The sequence below is a fragment of the Jaculus jaculus genome, chromosome 12 (genome assembly GCF_020740685.1).
Source record: "Jaculus jaculus isolate mJacJac1 chromosome 12, mJacJac1.mat.Y.cur, whole genome shotgun sequence".
Taxonomy (NCBI): domain Eukaryota; kingdom Metazoa; phylum Chordata; class Mammalia; order Rodentia; family Dipodidae; genus Jaculus; species Jaculus jaculus.
In genome coordinates, this window is record NC_059113.1 from 109,190,249 (window position 1) to 109,214,662 (window position 24,414).

A 24,414-nucleotide genomic window follows, 5' to 3' on the forward strand; every position below is an offset into this window, starting at 1 on the left:
TGTGTTTACTCTGGGCTGGAAAAAACTTTGCCAAAACATTAAAGGCCATCCTTTCCACTAAATTAACATTCTATCTGCTTTCAGCGGATGTGAGCACATCGGCTGGTTTTGTATGTCAGCTTTGTTTTCCTCTCACGAGTCACCCCTACTTACTGCTCATGAAGTTATTTTTCCTCAGAGTGAAAGATACGGAATGACTGCACTGATTAAACCCCGAAACGTGAATGTCCTGCCCAGTGAGCAAGTCACGGCCCCTTCCTTGCTGGTTTCTCAAAGAGTTTTGGTAGTTGATTTACCAGTTTCAGGTGGAGCCCCATCTTTTTGTAGCTCAGTATTACAAATGCAGAGCGAATGTTAGGATTGCATTAGCATCCATGTGCACTTTACACCTGGCAGAAGTTCACTCCTCAATCACTTTATACAGGAAAGGTAGCAGACATACCTTCTTTGGTTGTTTCTCTTTATGGTGAGGAAGGTAAGTTATGGTAAGACCCTATAATCGCGAGAAGGTTTAAGAAATACGTAGAGCTGTTTTTGACCTGTCCATTATAAAGAAAACACACGGAATTTTTGATTTAGTTATCCTGTTTCTGCTCACTTAATTCTATCATCTGTCAGATTTTTTTTTTAAGGGCAGACACGTTGGTTTGCATTACTGTGATCACAAGGAGAAACGTGGTGTGGGAACCCTGTAGTTTTCTTGGCTAGATGTAGAAAGGGGAATATCTTAGAATCAAATGGAGGCTCCAGCCTCACCTCTTAGATAAGACTGAAAGCTAAAGGAGTTGGATACACCTGTCACAATTCCTGGATCTACAAAGCCCTAGGCACAGCCTGTTACTTGTGGGCTGATCCCTCATAATCTTGCACTTGTTGATTTTGTGCCCTTCATGTATGAGAGCCAAAATGACCTCTGGCAGCCGCAGAGTCCCTGGATAAGTGGAAATCAGGTCACCACTGAGGTGGCGGGGAAAGTTGGCATGATGAAGACACAGTATGGGGGTTCCACCTTATGACTGGCATGGACTAACTTAGCTCTTGGTTTTGTGTATTAAGCTATCAAGCACGAATTCTGGCTTTTAAAAGAATTTACAAGGCTCTTGTAGTTCATACCTAGCTGAATATTTGGATGGAACCTGGAGAAATGATACTAGAAAATCCTGGTGTCTAGAATTCAGAGATGAATCATAAGATGTCCCCAAATTGATTCAGGTTAAATTAAGCATATAAAATCAGTGCAGTGAATTATGAAAAAGCAACATTCAAATTTTAAATACACTGAAACTTCATTGTATATAATAGATTTAGACTCTCTAAAAACATTTTCCTAATGTGCATAGAATTATTTGTTGAAGTAAAATGCTTGTAATGCGAAGATTCCTCCTTGGAAAAAATTTCCTCATAAACAGCTCCAAACCCGGGGTACCTGAGGTAGACTTTAAAGTTACAAAGGAGTTTCATTGTATTTTTCAAACCTTTGTAATGAGTGTATTTGGACAAAGATGTAATCAGCGTCCTTTTACATTTGATGAAATGTAAGCATTGGGTTGCTTTTTACACGTGGAAAAGCTTGCACTTATTTTTACATGCAGCTATTTAAGCATTTTTATATTCCCCATTAATGAGGATTTTCAGTGTGAACAAATTAGGACCGAAATACTTCAGAGCTTTGTATCATACAGGTTCTAGCAAAATGTTTTTAAACCAATGGTAAAATATTTGTACACTAAGATGACAGATTTACATGAAGATTTTAAATTGATCTTCCCGTTGTCTCTGAGCATCTTGCGTGCCGCATGGGCAGAAGAAGGGCACCAGGCGACGGCAGTGAAGGAAAAGTCTGTTCTTTACTAAAACGTTCAGGTGTGTTAGCCGGTGTTATTTGTAGTGTACCGTTTTCTCTCAAGGTTTGTTATTTGTTGGCAAAATAAAAGTGCCTTAAGTTAAAAGTTTGTGTTGAAATCCATTGAAAAGAATCAGTATCAGTTCATAATGCATTTATTTCCAAGTCTTTTTTTTTTTGCATGTCCATTGTAAATTTAATATTGTAAATGTATTCGGATTCATTTACATGCCTATGGCTGCCTTTGATTAAACTTCTTCCAAAAAATAAAATCTTCAGATGTTGACTTTTATTGTTTCCTGTCAGAGTACTTGAATATAAGTTGCTGCATAGTCGCTACCAAGTGGGTTCTTGGCTAGGCACCTGTACAGTCCAGAATCCGAGGCCTGGGGATTCTGAATGACGAGGGCGCCGTGGGGGTGAAGCGTCTCACTTCCATGAGTCCTTCCTTTACCCATCTTTGAGAGCGAGGAGTGCCCAGGGATCTCCCAGGTGACCTCTGGCTTGGGGACTCCCAGCGCCACACAGTGGAGCCTGAAAGCCACTCCTGTCCTCGCGAGGACGCTCTTAGGCGGGCCGGTCACAATTCGGGGAGGATAGGCCACAATGGCAACTGGGACGGTAATCAGTGCGTGGCCAACACTGTTGTGAGCCTCACACACGTAATTGCCTCCGTCGGCAGCTGCTGCTGCTTTGATGACCAAGGTGCCGTTTTCATGCAGTACGTACCTCCCACTGGCCCGAGGGCTGTGGATCACATGCCCACTCGGCGTGGTCCACTCGACCTGTGGCTTAGGAATCCCATCAGTCACGCAGTGCAGAGCTAGGGACTCTCCACCTATCCCCTTCACCGCGCCCAGGGCAGATGTCAGAATAACCGGCTTCTGGCCAATCTCCAACAGAATCAGTTTCTCAATGTAGCCAACTTTATTTCTAGCTGCACACCGGTATTTTCCTGCATGGCTTCTGGTGGTTTTGTAAATAATGAGAGAGCCATTGCTTGCTATGAGATACTGAGAGTCCTGTGGGCTATTAGAAAATTGTGTGCCATTTGGTAAAATCCAGATGATTTCGGGGGGTGGGTTCCCGTCCACAGAACAGTTCAGTGTTGTGGGCTTGCCTCGCTGGGCGACTACTTTTGCATTGAACGGATTTCTGAATGTGGGTCTTCTCAGCATTTCCAGGACTTCCAACTGTACTACCAACACGCTCTCTCCTCCTTCATTCCGAGCCACACAAATGAAACGGGCCGAGTCCGAAAGCCTCACGTTCCTAATTTCCAAGGTCCCATTTTTATGGACTGTGATCCTGCTGCCATAGTATGGGGCGGTGAGGAAAATGTTGCCTGGCATGATCCACATAATCTGAGGAGATGGCATCCCGTCTGCTCGGCAGTCAAAGTGCTTCCTGGAGTGCCGAACGGCAGTGGCATTAATCGTTGTGTTTGTGTACAGACCATTAATCAATGGAGGCTTCGAGATGACATCCAGGTTGTACCTTTTGGTGTGATCCCCACTGGGATTTCGGGCCACACACACATAATCTCCAGAATCAAGCAGTTTCACTCTGTGGATAGATAAGGACCCGTTGGCATGAAACATGTACCTGTCCTTGGAGAATGAAATCATGTCTCTGGAAGGTAGCATCCAATATATTTTTGGTTTGGGATCCCTGGTGGCATCACAGTCCAGGACAGCTGTGTCTCCAGCTTTAATCCTCACGTTGCTCTTGTAGCCCTGACTTACCCGTGGGGTGGGCGTGACCACTGTTAGATGGACTTTCATTTCATCCTTCCCCAACGTGTTCTGTGCATAACAAGTGTAATCGCCTTCCTCGGCAACCCCAGCTTTGTTGAAATACAAGGTTCCATTGTGGAAAAGGGTGTACCTCTTGGTCCTGTGGCCACTGTCATCAGCTTGCATTGCGTTGTTTATCACTGTTCCATCAGGCAAACTCCAGGATATCTCGGGCACAGGGGAGCCTGAAGCTTTGCAGTCCACCTGGAAATCTTTCCCATGAAGCACTTGCTTTTTAAAGTGATGCTTCGGGTTAATTTTGGCAGGTGTCAGTCGCAGGCTCACGTGCATCAGGGTCAGATCATCTCCCCTGTTGTTTCTGGCCACACACAAGTAGTTCCCAGCATCTTTTTCTGTCACAGAGCCAATGAACAGGGATCCGTTTGGGTAGACGTGGATACGGCTGCCCATTCTAAGGAGAAGAGAGAAGTGTATCAGCTGTTTGTAGCAGGAGAAGGAGAAGACATCTTTTTAAAAGACACACAAAGATTATACACATTTATGGGGTGTCATGCAGTGGAAAAGTTAGCTTACATACTCTGAGCCTCCTTAACCCTAAGGGATGACCAATACAAATTGTATGTAAGATGCCCAGTGAAATGATTAAAAATATTTTTTTTGTTTGCAAGCAGAGAGAGGGGAGACAGAGAGAATGGGCATGCCAGGGCATCCAGCCTCTGCAAACAACTTCCAAATGCATGCACCACTTGGTGCATCTGGCTTTATATGGGTACTGGGGAATTGAACCCAGGTCAAGCACTTTAGCTACTTGGCCATCTCTCCAGGCCACCCAGTGAAGTTTTGAAGCACAGATACTTGAGTTAGCATGCTATTACCTCACATGCCTTCTTGTGTTGAGATTAGCTTTAGGAACAATTCCTTAAGTTGTTGCAATGAAGATTTAAACCCACAGATGTCTCCTAAGCCATTTGCTGAGATAAATTTTCTAAGAAAGTGTACTTTACTGGAAATGAGTAGTACCTCTCAAATGGACTTCAAGTGAATCTCCTCTACCCGATGATGTTTTAAAACTTTGTGTGGGAAAGAGGAATGCTGAAACTATTAAATTCCTAGACATTTACATGAATTGATTAGCCATTTTGTGCTGTCAAAATAATGTGTACTCCCAGATTAACATTGATGACATCTACATAATGGGACAGAAATTTATTCAATTATTGCCGTATGAAACATGGCTAAAAGGCATTAGTAATGAAGTAATTATCAAATTATCTGCTGAGCTTCCAGAAAGCAAACTATTAGAGGCCAAAGCCTCGTATCCCTGGGCAGCTGTCAAAGGACAGGCTTTTTTGTTAAAGCTGGGCAGCCATTCCTCCCTGAGCGGACAGCCTCTGCATGGCCTGCTGCTGCCATGCGTGACCACCAGGGGGCACACTTCTCCTGCTCAAACCAACCGGAGCTTTTCAGCAACACCAGTGGACTTTCAGTGGTTGCTAAGAATGTTATTAGAGACAGCCATAGAAGAAAATCTACATGTGTGCTTTTCTTAAATTTTGGACAACATGGGCTAAGCAGCTCGTCAAAATTCGAGAGAATATTAAGCCCTCTTCACAGCATTAACTGCCAACCAAGTCAATAGCCTCAGGCTGATGATTTTTCCAAGTTCTTAAGTTCTGTGACAGTCATCTCATTTCCGGGACAGTGATGGGAGGAAAGGGTTTATTTCAGGCTTACAGATTCCAGGGGGAGCTTCTTCGTGGTGGAGGACACTGGTTCGCTCACTTCATCACATATCCACAACAGAGAGGAAAACAAACAGGCAGATTTCAGGCTGGCTCAGAACACACCTTACGGCTGGACTCCACTCTTAACATCTGTCCCTGGTGACACACTTCCTCCAGCAAGGCTTCACCTTCCCACAGCTCTACTAGGTGGGGACGAGGTAGGCAACTGTATCACAAACGCCTGAGGCTATGTGGACATCACATGGAAAACCACCACAGGCACATGAACAAAGGAAAAAGAACTGCTAGGTGCTTTGTACAGGTTTAAATCTTTTAGTTTTTTTTTTTTTTTTTTTCGAGGAAGGGTCTCACTCTAGCCCAGGCTGACCTGGAATTCACTATATATTCTCAGGGTGGCCTCGAACTCATGGCGATCCTCCTACCTCTGCCTCCCATGGGCTGGGATTAAAGGCGTGTGCCACCACGACCAGCTAAAGTCTTTTGAGTATGTCTCCCACAGTATAGATGAAAAATGAACATTCAGAGAGATTTAGCAACTAGATTGAAGGCTCAGGGAAGCCCTGTGATTCTCCCCGTGCCAAGCTGTCACCTGCTAGTTCTCTTTCCTAATTCTTCTATAAAGCACTGATTCTCAAACTTGGCTGCGCTGCACTTAATAGAACTCTCTTGTGAAATTCAAAATCCTGGTGTCTGACTGGAGCGATGTGGAGTGTGGTCTGGGCATTGCCCACACACTGGCTATGTGTGGCAGTCTAGAGACTTTTCACCCTTCAAGCTGGATCTCAGCAGTCCCTCCACCTGCTCAGAATTCTACGGGGCCAAGTTCATGATTTCCGTCTTCACTTCTCAGAGTTTCTGGAGTCAAGAGATTGTGCCTGGGATCTGTGAACCCAGAATTTAACAAATGTCTCAAGATATGTAGGGACAATTAAATTTGAAAACCAGTCTCAAAATTCAGTGTGATCAAAATCACCTGGAGGGCTTCTAAGAACACTCATGGCTTGTCAAAACCATCTGCTTGGGAAACAACAAATTCTCAGGTGATTTTAATGCTACTGGTAGGGAGACTACATTTTAAAAAAATGACTGACTTATATTGACAATCAGATATAGAGCTGAATATTGTAATACATAAGGAGAATATAAGAGCTATATATGACATTAGCTACATGATATACAGCTAACCCATAGCTATGTAAGATACATAGCTATTTCTTTCTGTAAACATGTTTTTAAGAGGATTTACTTTTGAAAGATGTTCCCCTGAGTTAACTTTTTTAAAATTTTTTTTATTTATTTATTTGAGAGCGACAGACACAGAGAGAAAGACAGATAGAGGGAGAGAGAGAGAATGGGCGCACCAGGGCTTCCAGCCTCTGCAAATGAACTCCAGATGCGTGCGCCCCCTTGTGCATCTGGCTAACGTGGGACCTGGGGAACTGAGCCTCGAACCGGGGTCCTTAGGCTTCACAGGCAAGCGCTTAACCGCTAAGCCATCTCTCCAGCCCAGTTAACTTTTTTTATACACATTAATGCAAAGCATCTAATACCACTGAGCATAGATGCTCTTCCACAGACAGGATGCAGGCAATAAGCGGAAAATATGTCTTTCGAGGAGGGTCATTAGTTGAGAGAGCTTTTGGAACTAGCAGGGAAATAGCAGGAACTCTAATCAGCCTGAAAGGTCTGAAAGCAACCAAGAGAAGAGAGCTGAGTAAATTGCCACTTCAACCCTGGCACCTTAGCCACGACGGGGCACCCACACGACCTGGAAACAGTAAGGACAAAAATGCCACCAACCCCAGTCACAGTGGCTGTCTGGAGGGAGAGCTGTGCAGGCCCTCCAGGCCTCATGTCTGCTGGGGGGAGCGGCTGCTCTCACACTTGATGAGCTACTCCAAGGAAGGAATCATGTCAGCCCTTTCTGAACCATTGGCCGTTAAGTTGCTACAGCGGCTATGAGATGCCCCCTTACCTTCAGGACCTGCAGGTAGCCCCCTTTGACAATGAGGCGCTTCGAGCTAGCACGTGCCTCATAGCGAGTCAGACAGCCTCCTAGTTACTGAGCTTCAGGGCCATGATGGCCCTGGGCGTGGCTGGGTCCTACCCAGAGCTGCTCAGAGGACACTAAAGTCGCCACAACCCACTGCCTTAGGACTGTAGATACTGCTGACATGCCCCTGCCTCACATACGTCCATCCATTTACAAGCTAGAGAAATGTCCCGGCCACATGTCACGGCTTCAGGAAAGCGGTTTGCAGATCTGAACCCCTGTGTCACCTAGTAGAACCTCAGGAAGTTCTTCCTAGCCCAGGGTCTTAGAGTTGCAGCTGCTAGTGAAGAGAGCTCCAGCTTCACCCAAACTCACCCCCAAGGGCCAGAAGGTGGCCCCAGCCACATCCTGCACCTTCAGGAATATGGCTTCTAAAGTCACAAGCTTTTGCCCCTGAGAACTCAATCTACATCACTAAGAGCTTCCTAGCCTTACACTATGGCTCCAGGACTGCAGAGAGCAAAAGGTCCAGGTCAAGGAACATGACCCAGGATCCGCTTGCAAGAGGGTTTCCTCCACAGGCCACAGCTACTGGTTCCAGAAGCTACTACTACTGGCTTTAGTAGCTCTGCCGCCAGAAGAAAGTGTCGCATGCGTCCTAGCGTTCTGCACTGTGGGATCCCAAATGGAATACATTTCTTTAGAGAGAGTTCCCTTCACGTGTAGTCTGTAGCACATGCATGCACACACATGCAAAATAAACTTAATGAAGTAGATAATTTTAACATAAAAGTGTGGATTTACCTGTGCCATTGGTCAATGACGGCTTTGGATGGTAACCTCCAGATTATTCTGGGCTTGGGATCCCCAGAGGCTGAGCAGTTTAGTAGCAATTTGTCCCCCAAGTTCACCTCTGTCCGTTTCTGAGAGGCAGCTTCGATCCTGGGAAGGGTCTCTCGCTCTTGCACGGAAAGGATCACCACCCTTCTCTCGGAGCCAGAGGAGCTCGTGGCTATGCATTCGTAAGTGCCCCTGTCTGAAGGGACAATGTTTCTAATATGCAAAGTCCCATTTGAATGCAAGAGCAACCTGGAACTGGTAAGCTGTGATGTTCGTACCTCAGTCCCATCAGACAGGACCCAGTGAACAAGGGGCCGAGGTGTTCCCTTCACAGTACAGGGCAACTTCAAACTGTCACCCTGAGTCCCAGCAATAACTTGTCTCTTTTCCTCTAGAATAACAGGAGGTGCTGCGATGACCTGGAGCCTCACCAGCAGTGAGTCCTGGCCGGCTGCGTTTCTGGCCACACATTTGTAAAAGCCACGGTCATAAATGCTCAGGTTACGGATGACCAGCGTCCCATCCGATGTGACTAGGGCCTTCGCCTGCTCCTCAGGTGTTTCGGAGACCACTGTTTGGTTTGCAAGAATCCAGGAAACCGTAGGGCGTGGCCTGCCTTCCACCTTGCATTTCAGTTTCACGGAACTTCCGGAATGAGCTGTGATCTCCTTAGTCTGTCTGTCCAGGATCCTGGGGGGATAGGACACTACAGACAGGGTGACGTGGAGGTGGTCTGTACCAAGTGGATTGGAAGCGGAGCACACGTACTGTCCACGGTCCTGAATGCTGACTCTCTGAATGGACAAGGTACCATTGGGAAGCACTTGGAACCTGCTTTTTGGTGTCCTGTCAGTAAGTCCAAGGACTGATAAAAGGAAAGAAATGTACAGGCACATGTCATTGATACTACACAGAAAGGATAAGCTATGTTTTGTGAACCTACTGACAATAAATACATTTAAACATAAAACATCTAAGGTTCAGATTGCCAATGCTTTTTCTGGGATTTTTGTTGTTGTTGTTGTTTAAACAATTTAAAAGCCAGATAATTCAGCACAATGGCAATTCTCTAGAAAATTATATAATTTCAGAGTATTTTAAAATCTGTTCTTTGTTTTGTTTTGAGATAGACTCTCATTGTACAACCCAGGCTAGCCTGGAACTTGCTATGTAGCTCAGGCTGGCCTTGAACTCACAATCTTTGTGCATCAGCCTCCCCAGTGCTGGGATCACAGGCAGGGGCCATCACATCTCAAACTATTAGCATTTTAAAAAACCTTCTAATGGACAGAAACTGGAAATGTCAACAGAGGATATTATTCAAAATTGTTAATTTTGGTGAAATTAAACTGGTGTTGAGCCTCTGAGACCCTGAAACATAGACCCTTTCCCTTGGTTCACAATTAAGGAAGATGATGCACGAAATAGCTCCAAATACCTGATGAGATTCTGGCCCAGTGAATAGAAGGCAGAGGGTTCCCAGCAGCCTCACAGGGAAGGAAGGCATCTGAGTTAGCCGGAATGGTAAAACTGGCTGCTTTTCCTCCAACTATTCTGGGCTTCTTAAAGACATTCCCAGGCACAGCGTGGGAGGGCAGGGGTCCGGAAGGTGTGTCTGGGACTGCTTTCTTATCAAAGCCTGTCTTGGCATTCCTCCGTCCCTCCCACTGCACGTCACGAGCTGTGGCCTCGGGCAAGCTGAGAGAGGGCAACGTGCTGGTCACTGCCTTTTTGCCCTTTTCAACACGTTCTGAGAATGACTGGTGCTGAAGCGGATTTTCTGACCAGGGAGACGGCTTTGCTTCTGGTTTTGGTGGTCTAGTTATTCTCAGTGAGGGCACAGGGTTAGGATGTGAGAGATTAGAGGAGGCAAAATGAGTCCTTCTAGGCACGAGCTCAGGAGGTGGGTGAGCCTCTGGAGAGGTGGTGACCTGCCCTGGGGACCGCTGAAGATCTGGAGAGCCTGAGGATGCATACACTGTGGCCACGGGATCTGCAGTCACCTGGGAAGGAACTGCCAGGTCCCCTGCAACTGGACTGTGAGTAAAGGCAGGGGAGGGGCGACTGGGCACGAGGGGAGGGCCCGGGGCCGGCCGTGGGGCCAAGGCCGTCCTGGCCGCCGTGCTGCCCTCACGGGACGGGCTGACCACAGCCCTTGCTGACGCCACCGTGCCCCTCAACGTCTCAAAGTCTCGCCGCGTCTTTGCAGTTAGAGCTGTCAGAGCCGAACTTCCTGGAGGGACACCAGCTGTCACAGCCGGGGACTCCGTGAAGTCCCCGCTCCGGCCTGCAGTGGTGTTTGGGTCGCTGTGGTTCTGCGGCTCCTTTGTTCTCTGGTCTTGTCCCACCTTGGTTGCTGCTGTCTGGGTTTTATGGCTACCAGCAGACGTGGGGGTGGTGGGGGTTGCCAGTGGAGCCATCTCTACCAACGGGAAGCTTTCTGCCCTGCGTCCTTTGATTGGGAGACTAGGAAGCAAGGGGGGTAAGGATGGAGAGGGTGACCCCTTTCCTGCGGGGAGACTTCCAGTGCTGTGTATTTCTGTGGGATTGGGGTGTACTGAAGGCAGAATTTGCATCTGATTTTCTGAGAACGTTGTTGAATATGAGAGGAAAACTTTTTCTGTAGGTAAAACAGGTGATATTTTAGGAGACACTGTGGCTATGCTCTTCTGTAAGTCAGATTTATTCAGATTCTTCAATATTCCTTTTTGGTTAGGGTTGTTTGAGAACACCTGGTACCAGGGATTTTTTCTGTCTGCAAACCAAGTACTGGCCTCCTTTGTGGGCACTGACGGCTTGGTGAGGACATCTGAAAGTGGTGGTGTCCTCACCATCTCTCCTTTAGCTTCTCTGGTGCTAGCTGCACGTGGGGCATTGTTATTGGCGAAGATGTCATTGGCTGTAGACGCAGGGGCAGAAGCCACGATTGCAAGAGTGGGAATCACTCGGGTGCTTCCAGCACCGGAAGGTGTCATCGTGGGTGTTGCTTTAGCAATGCTGACGCTTTCTTTGTTCTCAGGTAGTAATGAAGGATGCCTGGCTAGGGCTGTAGGTTGGGCTACTGTGGCTTTGAGGATGGTGTTGGGGGATGAGCCTGGAACAGGCAGAGCTACTGTAGGCGAGGTGGGGCTTTCTGTGGGAGGACAGGATAGGCATATCTCATGGAGCTCTGTGGCTGGAGATGCACTCACACTTCGGCTAGCAGCTCCACTGAGTACTGGCCTCACCATCCTATATCTATGCCTCCGGAGAACTGGGCTTCCATAAGGGCTGATAATTCGCCCTCGGCCCCAAATTTTCCTTCGCCTCCCAGAGCGTCTCAAGAGCGGAAAGTTAGTTGTATTGTTTCTAGTCATCTGAGAGGGAAAAGGAGCAATGTGACGATCCAAAGGCAGCCTGGTGGTACTAGGCTCTGCAGTGTTATGAGAATACAGATGGCTACCCCTGGCTTCTCTGACTGTGATGGAAGGTGTCTGATGGCCATTGGTGGGACTTACTGATTCTAAGATCGCATCAGCTTTGATGGTGGTGCTGCTAGGAATTTTCAGGTCACTGTCTGTGACCACAGTCCACTCTGTCACTGGGTATGCCCTTTGAGAAGGTTCTCCTCTTCTCCCTACCTGGCCAGCATCCTGAAATCCAGACACTCCGGGTCGCAGAGAGAAGGTGGGAGTTGAATTCTGGCTGGTTGAGCTTTCTACTGTGCTTGCTGTCACTGGGTATGTATTCCCTGACATAGCTGTAGTGCTAATAACATCAGATTGTTGGAAATCTGCAAGGTCCTTGGCTTGTGGTCTTTGAGGACTCACAGTTGGGAAGACATCTGTGCCAGAAGTTCTATTTGTCACAAGGCCATGAAACATTGTTGTAACATCAGCAGTCAGGGTCCTTGGTAAGACACTGGGGACTGCCGTTTCCAGAACCAAGAACTCTTCATCTGGGGAAATCATGCCTGAAAGGTCTTCACCATCACCAGCTATTTTTAGCAGTGGAGCGGCCAGGGGCGGTGGCCCTTTGATCTTCTTATCTGGTTTCTCTGACGCAGCATTCTTTTTGGCTTTCTCCAAAAGTGCTGCCCAGTGCTGTGGATCAATTCTTCGTGCAAAGGGAGGGAACTGTCTCCTATTCTCCCTGACACGCTGGTGGTTTGCGGAATCTCCACGCCGCCATGGCGAGACCACCCGGTGGTCCTTCTTACTTCTGCTCAAGGCTGGTGTTTCAGCCTTGGTCCCCGCCGAGGCTGATGCTAATGCAGAGAATTTTGGAGATGGTGACTCCTTAGAGAGAGCATGGGGATTGGGCTCCTCACCTCCAGATCCATCTGTTTCCCCATCATGTTCCACTAACCTGGGACCTTTCAATTTGACTGATACTTCAAAAATCAAAGATTCAACCCCTGATGGATTGGCTGCTATACAATAATAATGACCTTGGTCTCTTGGGGTCACTTGTAATATTCTTAATGTGCCATCTTGAAGAACGTGTTTATCTCGTGAGGACTGAGAGAGCACAATGTTTCCTGGAAGAACCCAGCTGATGGAAGCATCTGGAATTCCAGAAGAAGGGCATGGAAGATCGAGTGTTTCGCCAGCAACAACCATTCGGCGAATCTCATTTTCTCCTGTGGATTCTACACTGGGCTCTACCACAGTTATCCTATATGTGAGAAGGTCTGCATCATCATAATTGGTGCTTACACAGTGGTATGTGCCCGTGTCAAAGCTATCAGCCATCTGCAGTTCCAGCTTTCCACTTTTGTCGATAAGTATCCGTCCATCTTCGCTAACATACGGGGCCCTCACTTTACTTCCGTCAGCTAGAAGCCACTCCAAGTGAGGTGAAGGGTCACCTTGTCCTGGGCAGTCCAGGGCAATGGTGCCGCCAGTCAAAACAGTGTGTTCCAGTTTGGTGGTGTTAGTCCTCAGAATCATGGTCCATTTGAGTCTCTCTAGCGTCACCTCTGCCTTTGGTAAAGTGACTTGAGCGTCACTTGAGAACCAGATCTGCAACTTAGTGAGTGTGGTGGCAGTCCTGTCCAGCTGCAAGGATATTCGGTCCTGCATTAACCATGCAGGATCTGCCCCGACGTCTACCTCGATGTTAGTAAATGTGTCTTCAGGTCGAACAGCCACCTGCTCATACCTGTAAGACAGCTGTGGAGTTTTAGAGAGCAAGTGGTTTCTTTCAAGAGTCAGAGGAGAATCACTGTACAGAGCCAAAACCTGCCACACTGGCTGGATGTGACTGTAATCCATGTTGCACACCAGAGATGTCGAAAATGACATGTTTAGCAGGATGTGTCCCTTTTCTTCTGCGAATGCAGTGGGCAGTGTTCTGGAGGGCTTCTGTACATTGCAGACCACGTTAGCCTCATGTCCAGACATGTCTGTCATATGCAAAGTCAGGGAGCCCAAAGGCGCTGTAAAATCTTGAGGCAAAGGGGAGGCAGATCCCCTGTCATCTGGAACAGTCAGGTTCTCTGGTTTCAGGGACAGCTCAATGGTTGGCTTTGTGCACAGGAAAGCTGCTGCTGGGACTGCAGCAAGGAGCTTGCCTTTGGAGACCCTGGGGTCCATGCAGAGGGGACACTGCTGAAGACGGGGACTTCTGTCTTTCTTGCATTTGATTACATCTAAGAAAAATACCATGGTTGAATTACCATCAGCAGTGGTTATCCTTATAAATCAACACATACACATTTTGAGTAACTACTTTTTACTAGCGTTTGGAAATTTTAAAGTTTAATGGCTGAATTTCTATGTTTTTGCTTCTGCAATGCTTTATAAAAATTATATTATCTATACATCCTGCTTACAATGTAATATCCACAGACATGATTTTTGAAAATTATATTACCTATATATCCTGCTTACAATATGATATCCATAGACACAGGGTTCTGCCTACCTTAATCACAGATATGTTTACCATGCTTAGAAAGCACTTGATAGACATTTTACACTTGGTGTTAGTTCCTAACACAAAGAATCAAAACTGAAATGCTCATGTTCATCCACTTTTTCTTAATGGCACTTCAGTTATATGTCTTAATACTTTAGGGCAGTCATAGATTCTACCATGCTTTAAAATAGAATCTGTTGGATAACCTACACATTGGATAATTTATGATTAAAATCCAAATATCTTTACACTATCCAAAAGAAGACTGATTAGACTAGCTTACTAGACAGTGGAGAGAGACAGGTGGACAAAGGAGAAAGGAAGCAGGAACTACCAAGAACCGGGAGACAGGCTGGCGGAGCGTGGATGGCAGCTGACAGGGCCTGTCCAGGAAGCCTGCAGCAAAGCTGCCAGTAGTGGACGGTGACAGGTCGGCTTGATACGGCAGCTCAGTAGTGGAGACCAGGTTTAATAATGAGGGGAGAACACTGTGGCCAGAGAGTGAAGTGATCTATTAAAGGTCCACATTTTGGAGAATTCAGGCTTTACAAGACTTAGAGAATTTGGAGTAAACTTTCCAAGTCATAGAAAAGTCCTACTCAGGTATTATGAAATCATGTATTTGAATGAATTGAATACTTCTCTGATTAACCAATTTAAAACAGAAAGATACAGGCCCTAAAGAGTTTGCCTACTATTTTATACATACATTTGTGTGCATGTATATGACATATATACTTAGGTATTGGAACATATCACTATGTTAATTTTATACACTTTTTTTCTACACACATATATGTTTGGTACATAGTGGATTGATGGTGGGATCATTTTTAGTCATTATCAAAATGGCTATGTAATAGATAAACAAGCAAAATATTTAGTACCTATTACATTTCAGGTATATTGTAGAGACTTAAACAGAAAAGGAAATGGTCATCAAATACTACTGATGATCATAAAATGTTTCCACTCAAGGATGGAAATGGAGGCACAATACATAGTGTTTGTGAAATGATATTTCCTGAGGCAGATAAAGTGGGTGGAGGAGCAGTGAGACTTCCCCCAGGGGGTTGGGTACTGAGCACAGGGTGCTAGCTAGAAGCAGAAAACGGAGGGGAGGGCGCTTTGCAGGGTAACCAGCCGGCTGAGGAGACAGGGTGGTGTGGTTGATGTAACGTGGGGTTGGAGCAACAATGCCTCTGTGTCTGGAAAGGGAGAGTCACTGAGGGTAAAAAAGAAAGGAAACAAGGCCAAGAACAGACCATGATCACAGCAGAGGCCTGACAGATGGGCTAAGAAGCATGGCTTGATCTTCTAAGCCAGAGGCATGCACGCTTCACACATCCAAAGCTGGGTGGCCAAGAATTGAAGCTATGCAGAGCACAGGTCTCCAACATAACTTCTTGATTGCACCGCTGTGGCGCAAACACAGCCATGGATGAGGCGTAAAGTATTCATTGCCACTGACTTGTTAGGACTTCATTTTACCCAGGACACTGTGTGTGTGTGTGGGGGGGGGGGTGAGGGGCGTAGTTACAGATCCTCTAGGCTGGATCTCACTTAATTAGGACAAGAAATAAACAGTGCAGATACCTGGCTTCTCCTGTATCCAGTCCGACAACCACTTTAAATGGCAGTCACAGGTCCATGGATTTCCATGCAGATAGAGGCTTTCTAAGTCTGGCATAGAGGAGAGCATCTCTTGAGGGAAGGAGGTCAGATAGTTATCGGACAAGTACAGGTACTTAAGGAAAGATACTTTGAATATCTGGAGGTGCTTCAAGGAGACAAATGTGTCTGGGTGGAGTTTAGTGAGCCGATTTCCTTCTAAGTGCAGCAGGCGTAGGAAGGGGAGGCCATAAAATGCCCCTGGGCTTATGAACTCAATACTGTTGTGGTCCATGTGCAGCCGGGTCAAACTTCTGAGGCCATAAAAAGTATCTTTCTGAATCTTTCGGACTTTGTTATAGCTCATCTTTAAGACCTATGGATAAAAAGATGAACACCTTTATTTTGTCAAAGGAATTTTCACAAAACGGGAAGGCTATCTGTGTTGAAATATATTGAGATTAATCCTATGTCATGCACATACTTTATTAAGAACCTAACTCAAACTAGTTGCTGATTTAAGTGCAGCAATCCCAGATAAATTTGAACACACACGAACATTTGTATGTATTAAGGCATTGTTGCTAACATTATAACATATGTTAGATAGAGTTTTTGGTTATTTTTAAGAGTCATTAAACTTGAGATGTATAGTCTATGTATGGATAAGACATTTTAACTTGAATTCATTTCAAGACAACTTTAATGGCCCTATGGCAATGACCTGCATCCCCAATGGGAAGGGCCCCATCAGAAAAGGGGCAGGGATGAGAGAAAGGATGGTATCAACAAATGGTGTTTACACACTAATTATGTCCATAACTAATAAAAATAAATTTAAAAAAAACAACGTTAATGAACATAGAAGTGGCCATGTGACAGGGCTTGTTATATGCTGATAGCTATGAAAGTTAGGGAATGACTTACTCTTGTTAATGGTTTAGGTTAGCATAGGAAATAACAGGTTTTATTATGGACTATGTCCTGATGTGACGTGTGTCCTCCTCTGTGCCCCTGCCCCTCTGGCTGCTTTCTTTCCCTCTGCACATCACTTCAGTGCAGTTCCTTATACCTTTCTGTCTATCTGTGTGTGTTGCTAAAGAGCATCTTTGTGTGTGATTGATAAGGGTTCTCCCTGCCCCTGCTGTGATGAAGGGATTTTAAAAAGGATTTTAGGGGCTGCAAGACAGTTCCGAGATTACAGCATCTGTTATGCAAGCATGAGGACTGGAAAGAGCCCCAGGCCACCAGGGTTTGATTCCCTAGAATCCAGGTAAAGAGTCAGGCATGACCGTGTATGTGCCTCTGTAACCCCAGCCCTGCACGTCAGAGACCAGAAAACTGCTGGGGCTCTCTGACCTAAAACAGCAGCTCCAGATAGATGGAAAGAAGCTGTTGCAAGGAAATCTATGGATGAGAGACAGGGGAGGACGCCAGGTGCTGTTCTCTGGCCTTGGAACACACAAACACATACGTAGGGCTGGCATATCTGCACACACATGAGTAGATACCATACACATATCATTCACACATCACACCCCAAAGGATTTTAAATAAATTAAAATTTGTTGAACCTGTATAAGAAACTATATAGACTGACTTCAATTTTCCCATTTATAACAGTCTAATTGAGCTATTTTATTCATATAACAAAGCATTTACATTTGCTTTTATGTTCTCTCTAATGAATTTTAGTTAGCAAACAATAATGGATTTATGGTGATATCTGCATTACATAAATATATTTATTTATGCTTGCTTGTATTTTCCTGGTAGCCTGCACTGTCTCCCTGCTTCCGTTGGCCCCTTTCTTCCCTCCAAATGTCCACTTCTTTTTTCTCATATGATGACACATACGTGAATAAACCTAGTTTCCACCTGTGGCCCTTTCTCCCATAACCCATTTCCTCTCTTTCCTTCAGATCTCTAAAATTCACCTTCTTTTGAATATTTATTTATTTAGAATTCCGTGGAGGATATGTGATCAATTCCTTGTTAAGCAGACTGTATGCAATGCTCCCCAACACGGTTAAGAGCAGCCTTACATCATTCTGGTGTGATGTTTAAAGGCTCCATGACCAGTGACCTTAATGTTTTCAAGGGTGTTGTTGCCTTTATTGTTATATTGTATAGGTTACAGATGCACGCAGGGTCAGAGGAAGATGCTCAGTGTCTCTACCCCTCTTCCGCCTCACTTCCCTGATACAGTCGTTCACTGAACCCAGAACATCCACTGTTTGGCTGGATTGCTGACCAGGGAATCCCAGAGAGTTTTCTGGTTCCATTCCTCTCAGTCCTGGTGGGGGGAGGGGATACAGTGTGCATAGCCACACCCAGCTTTTTATGTGGGTGGTGGGGGTCAAACTCAGGTCCTCATGCTTGGGCCACTTGAGCATCTCCTCAGGGGCTCTTATAACTTAAGCATCCATGAGAGTTCCTATAACGTACATGTTTGAAGAAGATAGGGTGTTAACAAGTAAATAAAGCAAACTGTACAGATTTTTTTTTATTTATAGAAAGCTAAAATGTGTCAAAGATAGTCATTATTTTAAAGGGCTATATTCTATTTCTAGATAAACATGGCTAGAAATAGACTTTTAGGACTAAACCTTACAGGTTTAGAAATCCCCAAGTATTGATTATTTTTTCTGTTGGTGAGTGCATGAGAAAACTGGCCTAAAAATTCTCTTAGTATTCAAATTCCTTAATATAGCTTCATTAAAAATCCCAGTTCTTTGAAATTCTCCCTGATGTCTCCCTGTCTAATTTACAGAAGGTTCATTTTCAGGTTCCATGGAGATATCCGTCACAAGTCCATCTGACCTCTAAGCCGCCCTTCCGTGCCCCGTCACCTGTAAGGCCTGCAGATCAGAGAAGGTCTTATCTGGGACTGTGTGAATGCCATTACTGTGCAGCAGGAGCAACTCGAGTTTGTTCAGGCCACGGAAATCTGCCAGCGTCAACCTAGCTAAGCTGTTGTACCTAAGATAAATAATAATAATAATATTAATAATAAAACAAATTCTAACATCAAAGCAGGAAGAAACAGAGGAAGTCTAGTGCCTCTTGTTTTTATCTCTAAGTGCTCAAAAGAGATGTTCACATAGTCACAATCATGAACCTCATGATGCATGTTCTACACCCCATCCTTACAGTCTCAGTTACAATCCCTCTTCACATTTCTTAGCATCTTCAATCCTTCTACATATGCTGTCATTCATGCTGCAATGACCTATGCCATTGACCATACTTTTTTCGATTAGTGAGCACTAAGACCCAGGCCATCACCTGAGACACTGGCCTCTCGTCTCTAAGGCGGGGTTAGCCAGCTGTGGTTAAGACGCCTGTGCACTAAAGCCCAGGGTCAGCTTCCAGTTTGGGTACGGTTCTAAACAAAAGTACGGAGGGCTTGTGGGGCACTGGGTAAGATCAGGAGCCTTTCTGTATCCAAGTTTCCTTGGCTATGAAATGCAGATAACAGAACCCACCCCGAAGCCGTTGTGAGCACTGATGGATGAATGTACGTCGAGTGCAGAGCCATTACTACTGGCGATGGCCCCTGAGGCACTGCGGCTACTGCCACAGTTCTAGTGAACTCCACAGGCCGCACATGTCCTACCACTCTGTTTCAGCGTCCACAGGTGAGTAACACGGGGTGTTCGCCATGGTGTCTCTGCTACTCACGACTGCACTCGACACATAGTAGTTTCTCATTATTGTCGCCTACATAATGTCAAGTCCTAGTACATGTGGGGACTTAACATATGCACACCAAGTGTTTTTTCATAAACTTTTAAGATACTACCATTTGGGGGAGATTTAATTAGGCATGCATTTTCAACAAACTACTACTAATAATAGCTACCAGTGTGAGCTGTGTGCTGGCCTTACAAAGGACCTGGGGGATTTTTAGTGTCTTCTATACATAGGGGTCGGTCCCACTTGCTCAGTCATGCCTGATATCAAACTCTGAGTGTTACGGAAACTATATTATTGTCCAGTCCAAACATATACACAAAGAAACCATTCTGCAATTACGATACTCCAAAACTACCAAGAGGAAACCTGAAAATTTTGCTTGGTTCCCAAAAGACATAAGGTTCTTAAGAGATCATTCTCAAAGATAAATCGCAAAACAATGGTGGTTGATTTCCCCAAATCACAGGTATCTGGGGGATAAGTCACCAGGACGGTCGCGGCCTCTCTGACAGGGGACCGGGCAGTGCCGCACACACCCCAGGTTGATGCGCTCCACGCTGGGCGGGATGCTGTCTGGGGTGGAGGTCAGGTAGCGGAATGTGCAGTGCACCTCGGTGGGCACATAGCAGGCGCAGCGGCGAGGACACGCCTTGCTCCTAGGCGTGGCCAGCAGGCAGGTCGTAGCGAGGGAGACCAGCAAACGGGAAATGTCCCTGCCTCTCGCCTTCATCCTGAAAAAACAAAATCACCTCAGAGTTGTACATGTGGCTCCAGCAAAGTCGCAGGACAAAGGAAGCCTTAGGATTGTGGACTTTTTCTTTAAGGGCTTTAAGTGGCTAATTTCATTTACACTTTTTGTGGCAAAATGCACTTTAAGAAAAGAAGTTAGGTGAGCATATAGACTGACCGGTTTCCCCCTGGCATCTTTATACCTATGTACCACCATACCTTGTCTTCATCCTTTCCTCCTCTGCCCTCACCCGTGCGTGCCCCTCAACCACCTCACTGCGCCCTTTCTTCCCTCAATTAGTTAACCACTTTCCTATTGCAGGTATGACCCTATTTCCACTTCCCTTCATATCTCTTTCTCCTGTGTAAAGATCACTTTTCTAGCTTAATAACCTACACACGTATACATACTTATATGTGCAATCATATATAATTTTAAATGTAGTTTCTGCATATAATAGGAACCATGCAGTATTTTTCTTTTGTGTCTGACTTATTTCACTGAACATAATTATTTCCAGTTCTATCCATTTTCGTGCAAATGTCATGATTTCATTTATCTTTATGACTGCAAAAAATTCCATCTTATATTAGTACCACATTTTTTTATCCATCCATCTGTTGTTGAAGGACAACTAGGCTGGTTTATCTCTTGGCTATTGTGAATGGTATAGCAGAAAACATGGATGTATAATTATGTCTGTGTCTGCTGAGTTAGAGTCCTAGAGGTAGTTATCCAAGAGTGGTATAGCTGAGTTGTACAGTAGCTCTAATTTTAGAGTTTTTGAAAAAATATATTTTTATTTATTTACAAGCAGAGAAGGAGAGTGGGGGAATGGGTGCACCAGGGCATCTAGCCACTGCAAATGAATTCCAGAAGCATGGTCCATTCACTTTGTGCATCTGGCCTTATGTGGGTACTGGGGAATCAAACCCAGGTCCTTAGGCATTGCAGGCAAGCATTCTAAGCCATCTCTCTATCCCTAATTTTAGGTGTTTTTAAAAATATTTTATTTATTTGCAAGGAAAGAGAGAGAGGAAGGGAGAGGAATGGGCATAGCAGGGCCACCTGCCATTGCAAATGAGCTCCAGATGCATGTGCCACTTTGTGCATCTAGCTTTACATGGGTACTGGGGTATTGAACGCAGGCCATCAGGTTTTGCAAGCAAGTGCCTTTAACTGCTGATGCATCTCTCCAGACCTAACTTTGGTTTTTTTGAGGAATATTCATAAGAACTGCAAAAATCAAACACCAATATCCCCAAATCATCCCATCAAAAAATGAGCTAATGAATTGAATAAACAGCTCTCAGAGAATACAATGGCCAACAAAGTGCTTAACATCCTTAGCCAACAGAGAAATGCAAATTAAAACTGCTTTGAGAGTCCATCACACCCTAGTTAGAATGTCTGACACCAAAAAAACAAAGGGCAGTAAATGCTGGTGAGGATGTGGGGAAAGGAACCCATATTCGACTGTTGGTGGGAGAGTAAACCAGTACAGTCACTAGGGAGAATGTCGTTGTAACAGAATTATCCAGTGTGCTGGCCTTGCACTCTGCTTTGTTACTGAATGGGATATTTATTGTTAAAATGTCTTTGCCACTTCTCACTTCCTAACAGAAAGCAGCAAAATCAGTCCTTACTACGTAGGGATTCCCTAGTGGGGAAGCCAGAGCCAGTAATGAAGATCTCAGCACCTTCCACGTCTGTGAGGCTGACTTCCCATCTACATGGGGACCTTCTTGATGAAGTTGCAAAAATGAATCGCAAAAACAATGCATGTGCATCTTAGGAAACTTGGAAACTGTAGATAGACAAAATAAACAATGACTTCTCATCCCTTCATCCAGATAGATGCAATAAACATTGTGCTATATTAGTTTCTAGTTTTCTTCATGTAAATAGGATGTACATGCACTTATGTGTGAACTTACTTTGATACCTTATCATTTGATGTATGATGTGCTTTACTCATTTGATCAAATCTTCACAAACATTTTCCTAGCTGTAATAATCCACTGGGAAGGAGAATACATCTCTTTCTAGCAACATTTCACTGCCAGCTACTGTCTCCAAGGAACAATTATTGACCAGCTGGGAGGGCCTGAGTCTCCTGTCACTCCAAAGTGGCCACGCTGGCCTTGTAGACAAAATGCTGTCTGCTTTCCTCTTGGAAACACTCCCCTCTCTTTTCTCCTGGTCCCCCTTCCTCCTCAGAGCTAAGGGAGCAGGACCAGGAAGAAATTATGCTCAGATTGTCAGAGAACATTCCCTACATGTGCGGCAAGCTCACGCACTGAAATCCTGCTTATGCTTTCCTAACAAACGTGATTTGGATAATTTATAAACTTCGGTGCTCCTCGGAAAAGAACTTTTTTTAAAAGATTCTACCAGCAACCAGCCTATGAAGTACACTAGACACACCACAGATAGCAACCTGCTTGCGTTTTCATATAGATTCAAAGATAATAGAATTATTACGAGTTTAATCCACATTAAAAGATCAGTCATATGCCCCTCCCCCCTTTTTTACTGATTAAGGAACAGTTTGAACACGCTGGTTATAGTTAGAAATAGCATTCCACCTTCACATCATTATGACTCTAGAGCGGAATAGGACTTCGTGACTGAGCTATGAAACAGGTTACTGTGCGCACGCCTGCGCGTTCCTAAAAGAGGACCAGAGGCAGAAGACAGCACCTGGGAACCTAAATCTCCGTGGACACGAAACCAAGGGAGTGCCAGTACCTGCGCTCTTCTGTCTTGGTCTTGAATCCTCGTGTGACATAGGAGGAGGCAGACAATCTTCTGAGGAAATGAAAGGTGTCCAAACCCAAGTGAGGAAAGCCTTCTAGAAGGACAAAGGGTCTGCGTCCAAAGCGAGCAAGCTGCTCGGTCTTTGAGGCTTGCGCTGGGGAGGCATGTCAGGGGATTGGGGGCGGGACTGTGACTTCAGAGCCCTGCAACGTATTTCCAGATCAATCCCGAAGCCGTCCTTTTTGATCAGGACTGTTGCTGGAGGCTTTTAAAATACCCTTCCTGCCCCTTCCACTGTACGTTAGTTCTCTTTAAAGTTGCCTCAAACCTAGCATCGGACGCTCCATCTTTCCCACGTCCCAGGAGTTTCTCCCAAAGCACTTTTTCTCGCACTAAGGTGCCATCAGGGTCCACAGAGTCCCCACCTACTGGTTATCTTTCCCGCGCCGGTGGCTGCCTGGCATCGGTCACCTTTCCCTGGGCGGCTGCCACCTCCCTCTCGGCTCCCAGCTGGGCAGCCTCCAGCCTCCGCGGAGCACTGGCCCGCCTCCCTGCGCCGCCGACCAATGAGCTGCGTCCGGCCCGCGCTGGGGGTCCGGGGTCTGCAGGGGGGAGGCGGGGCGCGGATGACGTCGCCCCCAGTCTCTGCAAGTTGGGCTGCCTGATCCCCCAGAGCCCCTCTGGCTCCCCAAAGTTCCGTTTGAGGCAGCAGTGTTAGCAGCAAGGTGTGGCTCCTGCAGTTTGAAGGTTCTCCATGGGTCTGTGCAAGCATCTACCCCATAGCGGTAGAAAGAATACTGCGTATACTTAAGGTGTGCAGCATGAAGTTATGGGACATGTGTCGATAGTAAAATGGCCACCCCAGTCAGCATGTCCCTCGGGCCCCATGTTCCTCATGTGGTGCCCCTGACCCCCACCCATCCCATAAATGGCTTTCTTTCTCCAACTCTGTATATGTGACTATGGAGAAATGATGCCACATATAGGTGAGAAGATATGATAGCTTTCCTTCTGCAACTGGCTGTTTCACTTATCACAAATGTTGTCTGAGTGTTCCATGTCTGTGGAAAGTGGCATAATCTTGGGTAAGACTAAATATCATTAATCCTGAACTATGTTCAATGACTAAGCATCGTCTATAGTTAGTAATGAGTAAGTCAGTTATCAAAGTAGAATTACAGAATAAGAGAGACTCAGTGACAGGTAATTCTAGAAACCTACGTGACATGAACAATGTCTTCAGTTCTGTGAAGCTGACTTGATTTATGTTGTTGTTATTTTTTGAGGTAGGGTCTCATTCTAGCTCAGGTTGACCTGGAATTCGCTAGTTAGTCTCAGGGTGCCTTGAACTCAAGATGATTCTCCTACCTCTGCCTCTGGAGTGCTGGGATTAAAGGCATGTGCCACCACTCCCAGCTTGTGACATGATTTTTAAAGATCTGGGCTGGGGAGATGGCTAAGTGGTCAGAGACACTTGTTTGCAAAACCTGCCAGCCCAGGTTCAATTCCCCAACAGCTGCACAAAGCCGGATGTG

At 45.6% G+C, this 24,414-nt stretch overlaps 1 protein-coding gene across 2 annotated transcripts; it reads right to left on the reverse strand.

The window, feature by feature from the left end:
• Nucleotides 1–1,261: 1,261 nt before the first annotated feature.
• Nucleotides 1,262–23,377, reverse strand: Igsf10 (immunoglobulin superfamily member 10). 2 transcript variants are annotated; one of them, XM_004655980.2, is made up of 7 exons: nt 22,871–23,377; nt 19,926–20,120; nt 18,543–18,672; nt 15,676–16,066; nt 9,617–13,810; nt 8,143–9,043; nt 1,262–4,051 (listed from the first exon to the last, which is right to left on the reverse strand). In XM_004655980.2, exons 2-7 carry the CDS (start codon nt 20,117–20,119, stop codon nt 2,146–2,148), a joined length of 7,716 nt encoding a protein of 2,571 aa, XP_004656037.2. In that variant the 5' UTR covers nt 20,120; nt 22,871–23,377; the 3' UTR covers nt 1,262–2,145. The 2 variants fall into 2 exon arrangements, with proteins under 2 accessions (XP_004656037.2, XP_044987388.1); XM_045131453.1 differs by lacking the exon at nt 22,871–23,377 and having other exon boundaries at nt 19,876–20,037.
• Between the last annotated feature and the right edge of the window lie 1,037 nt (nt 23,378–24,414).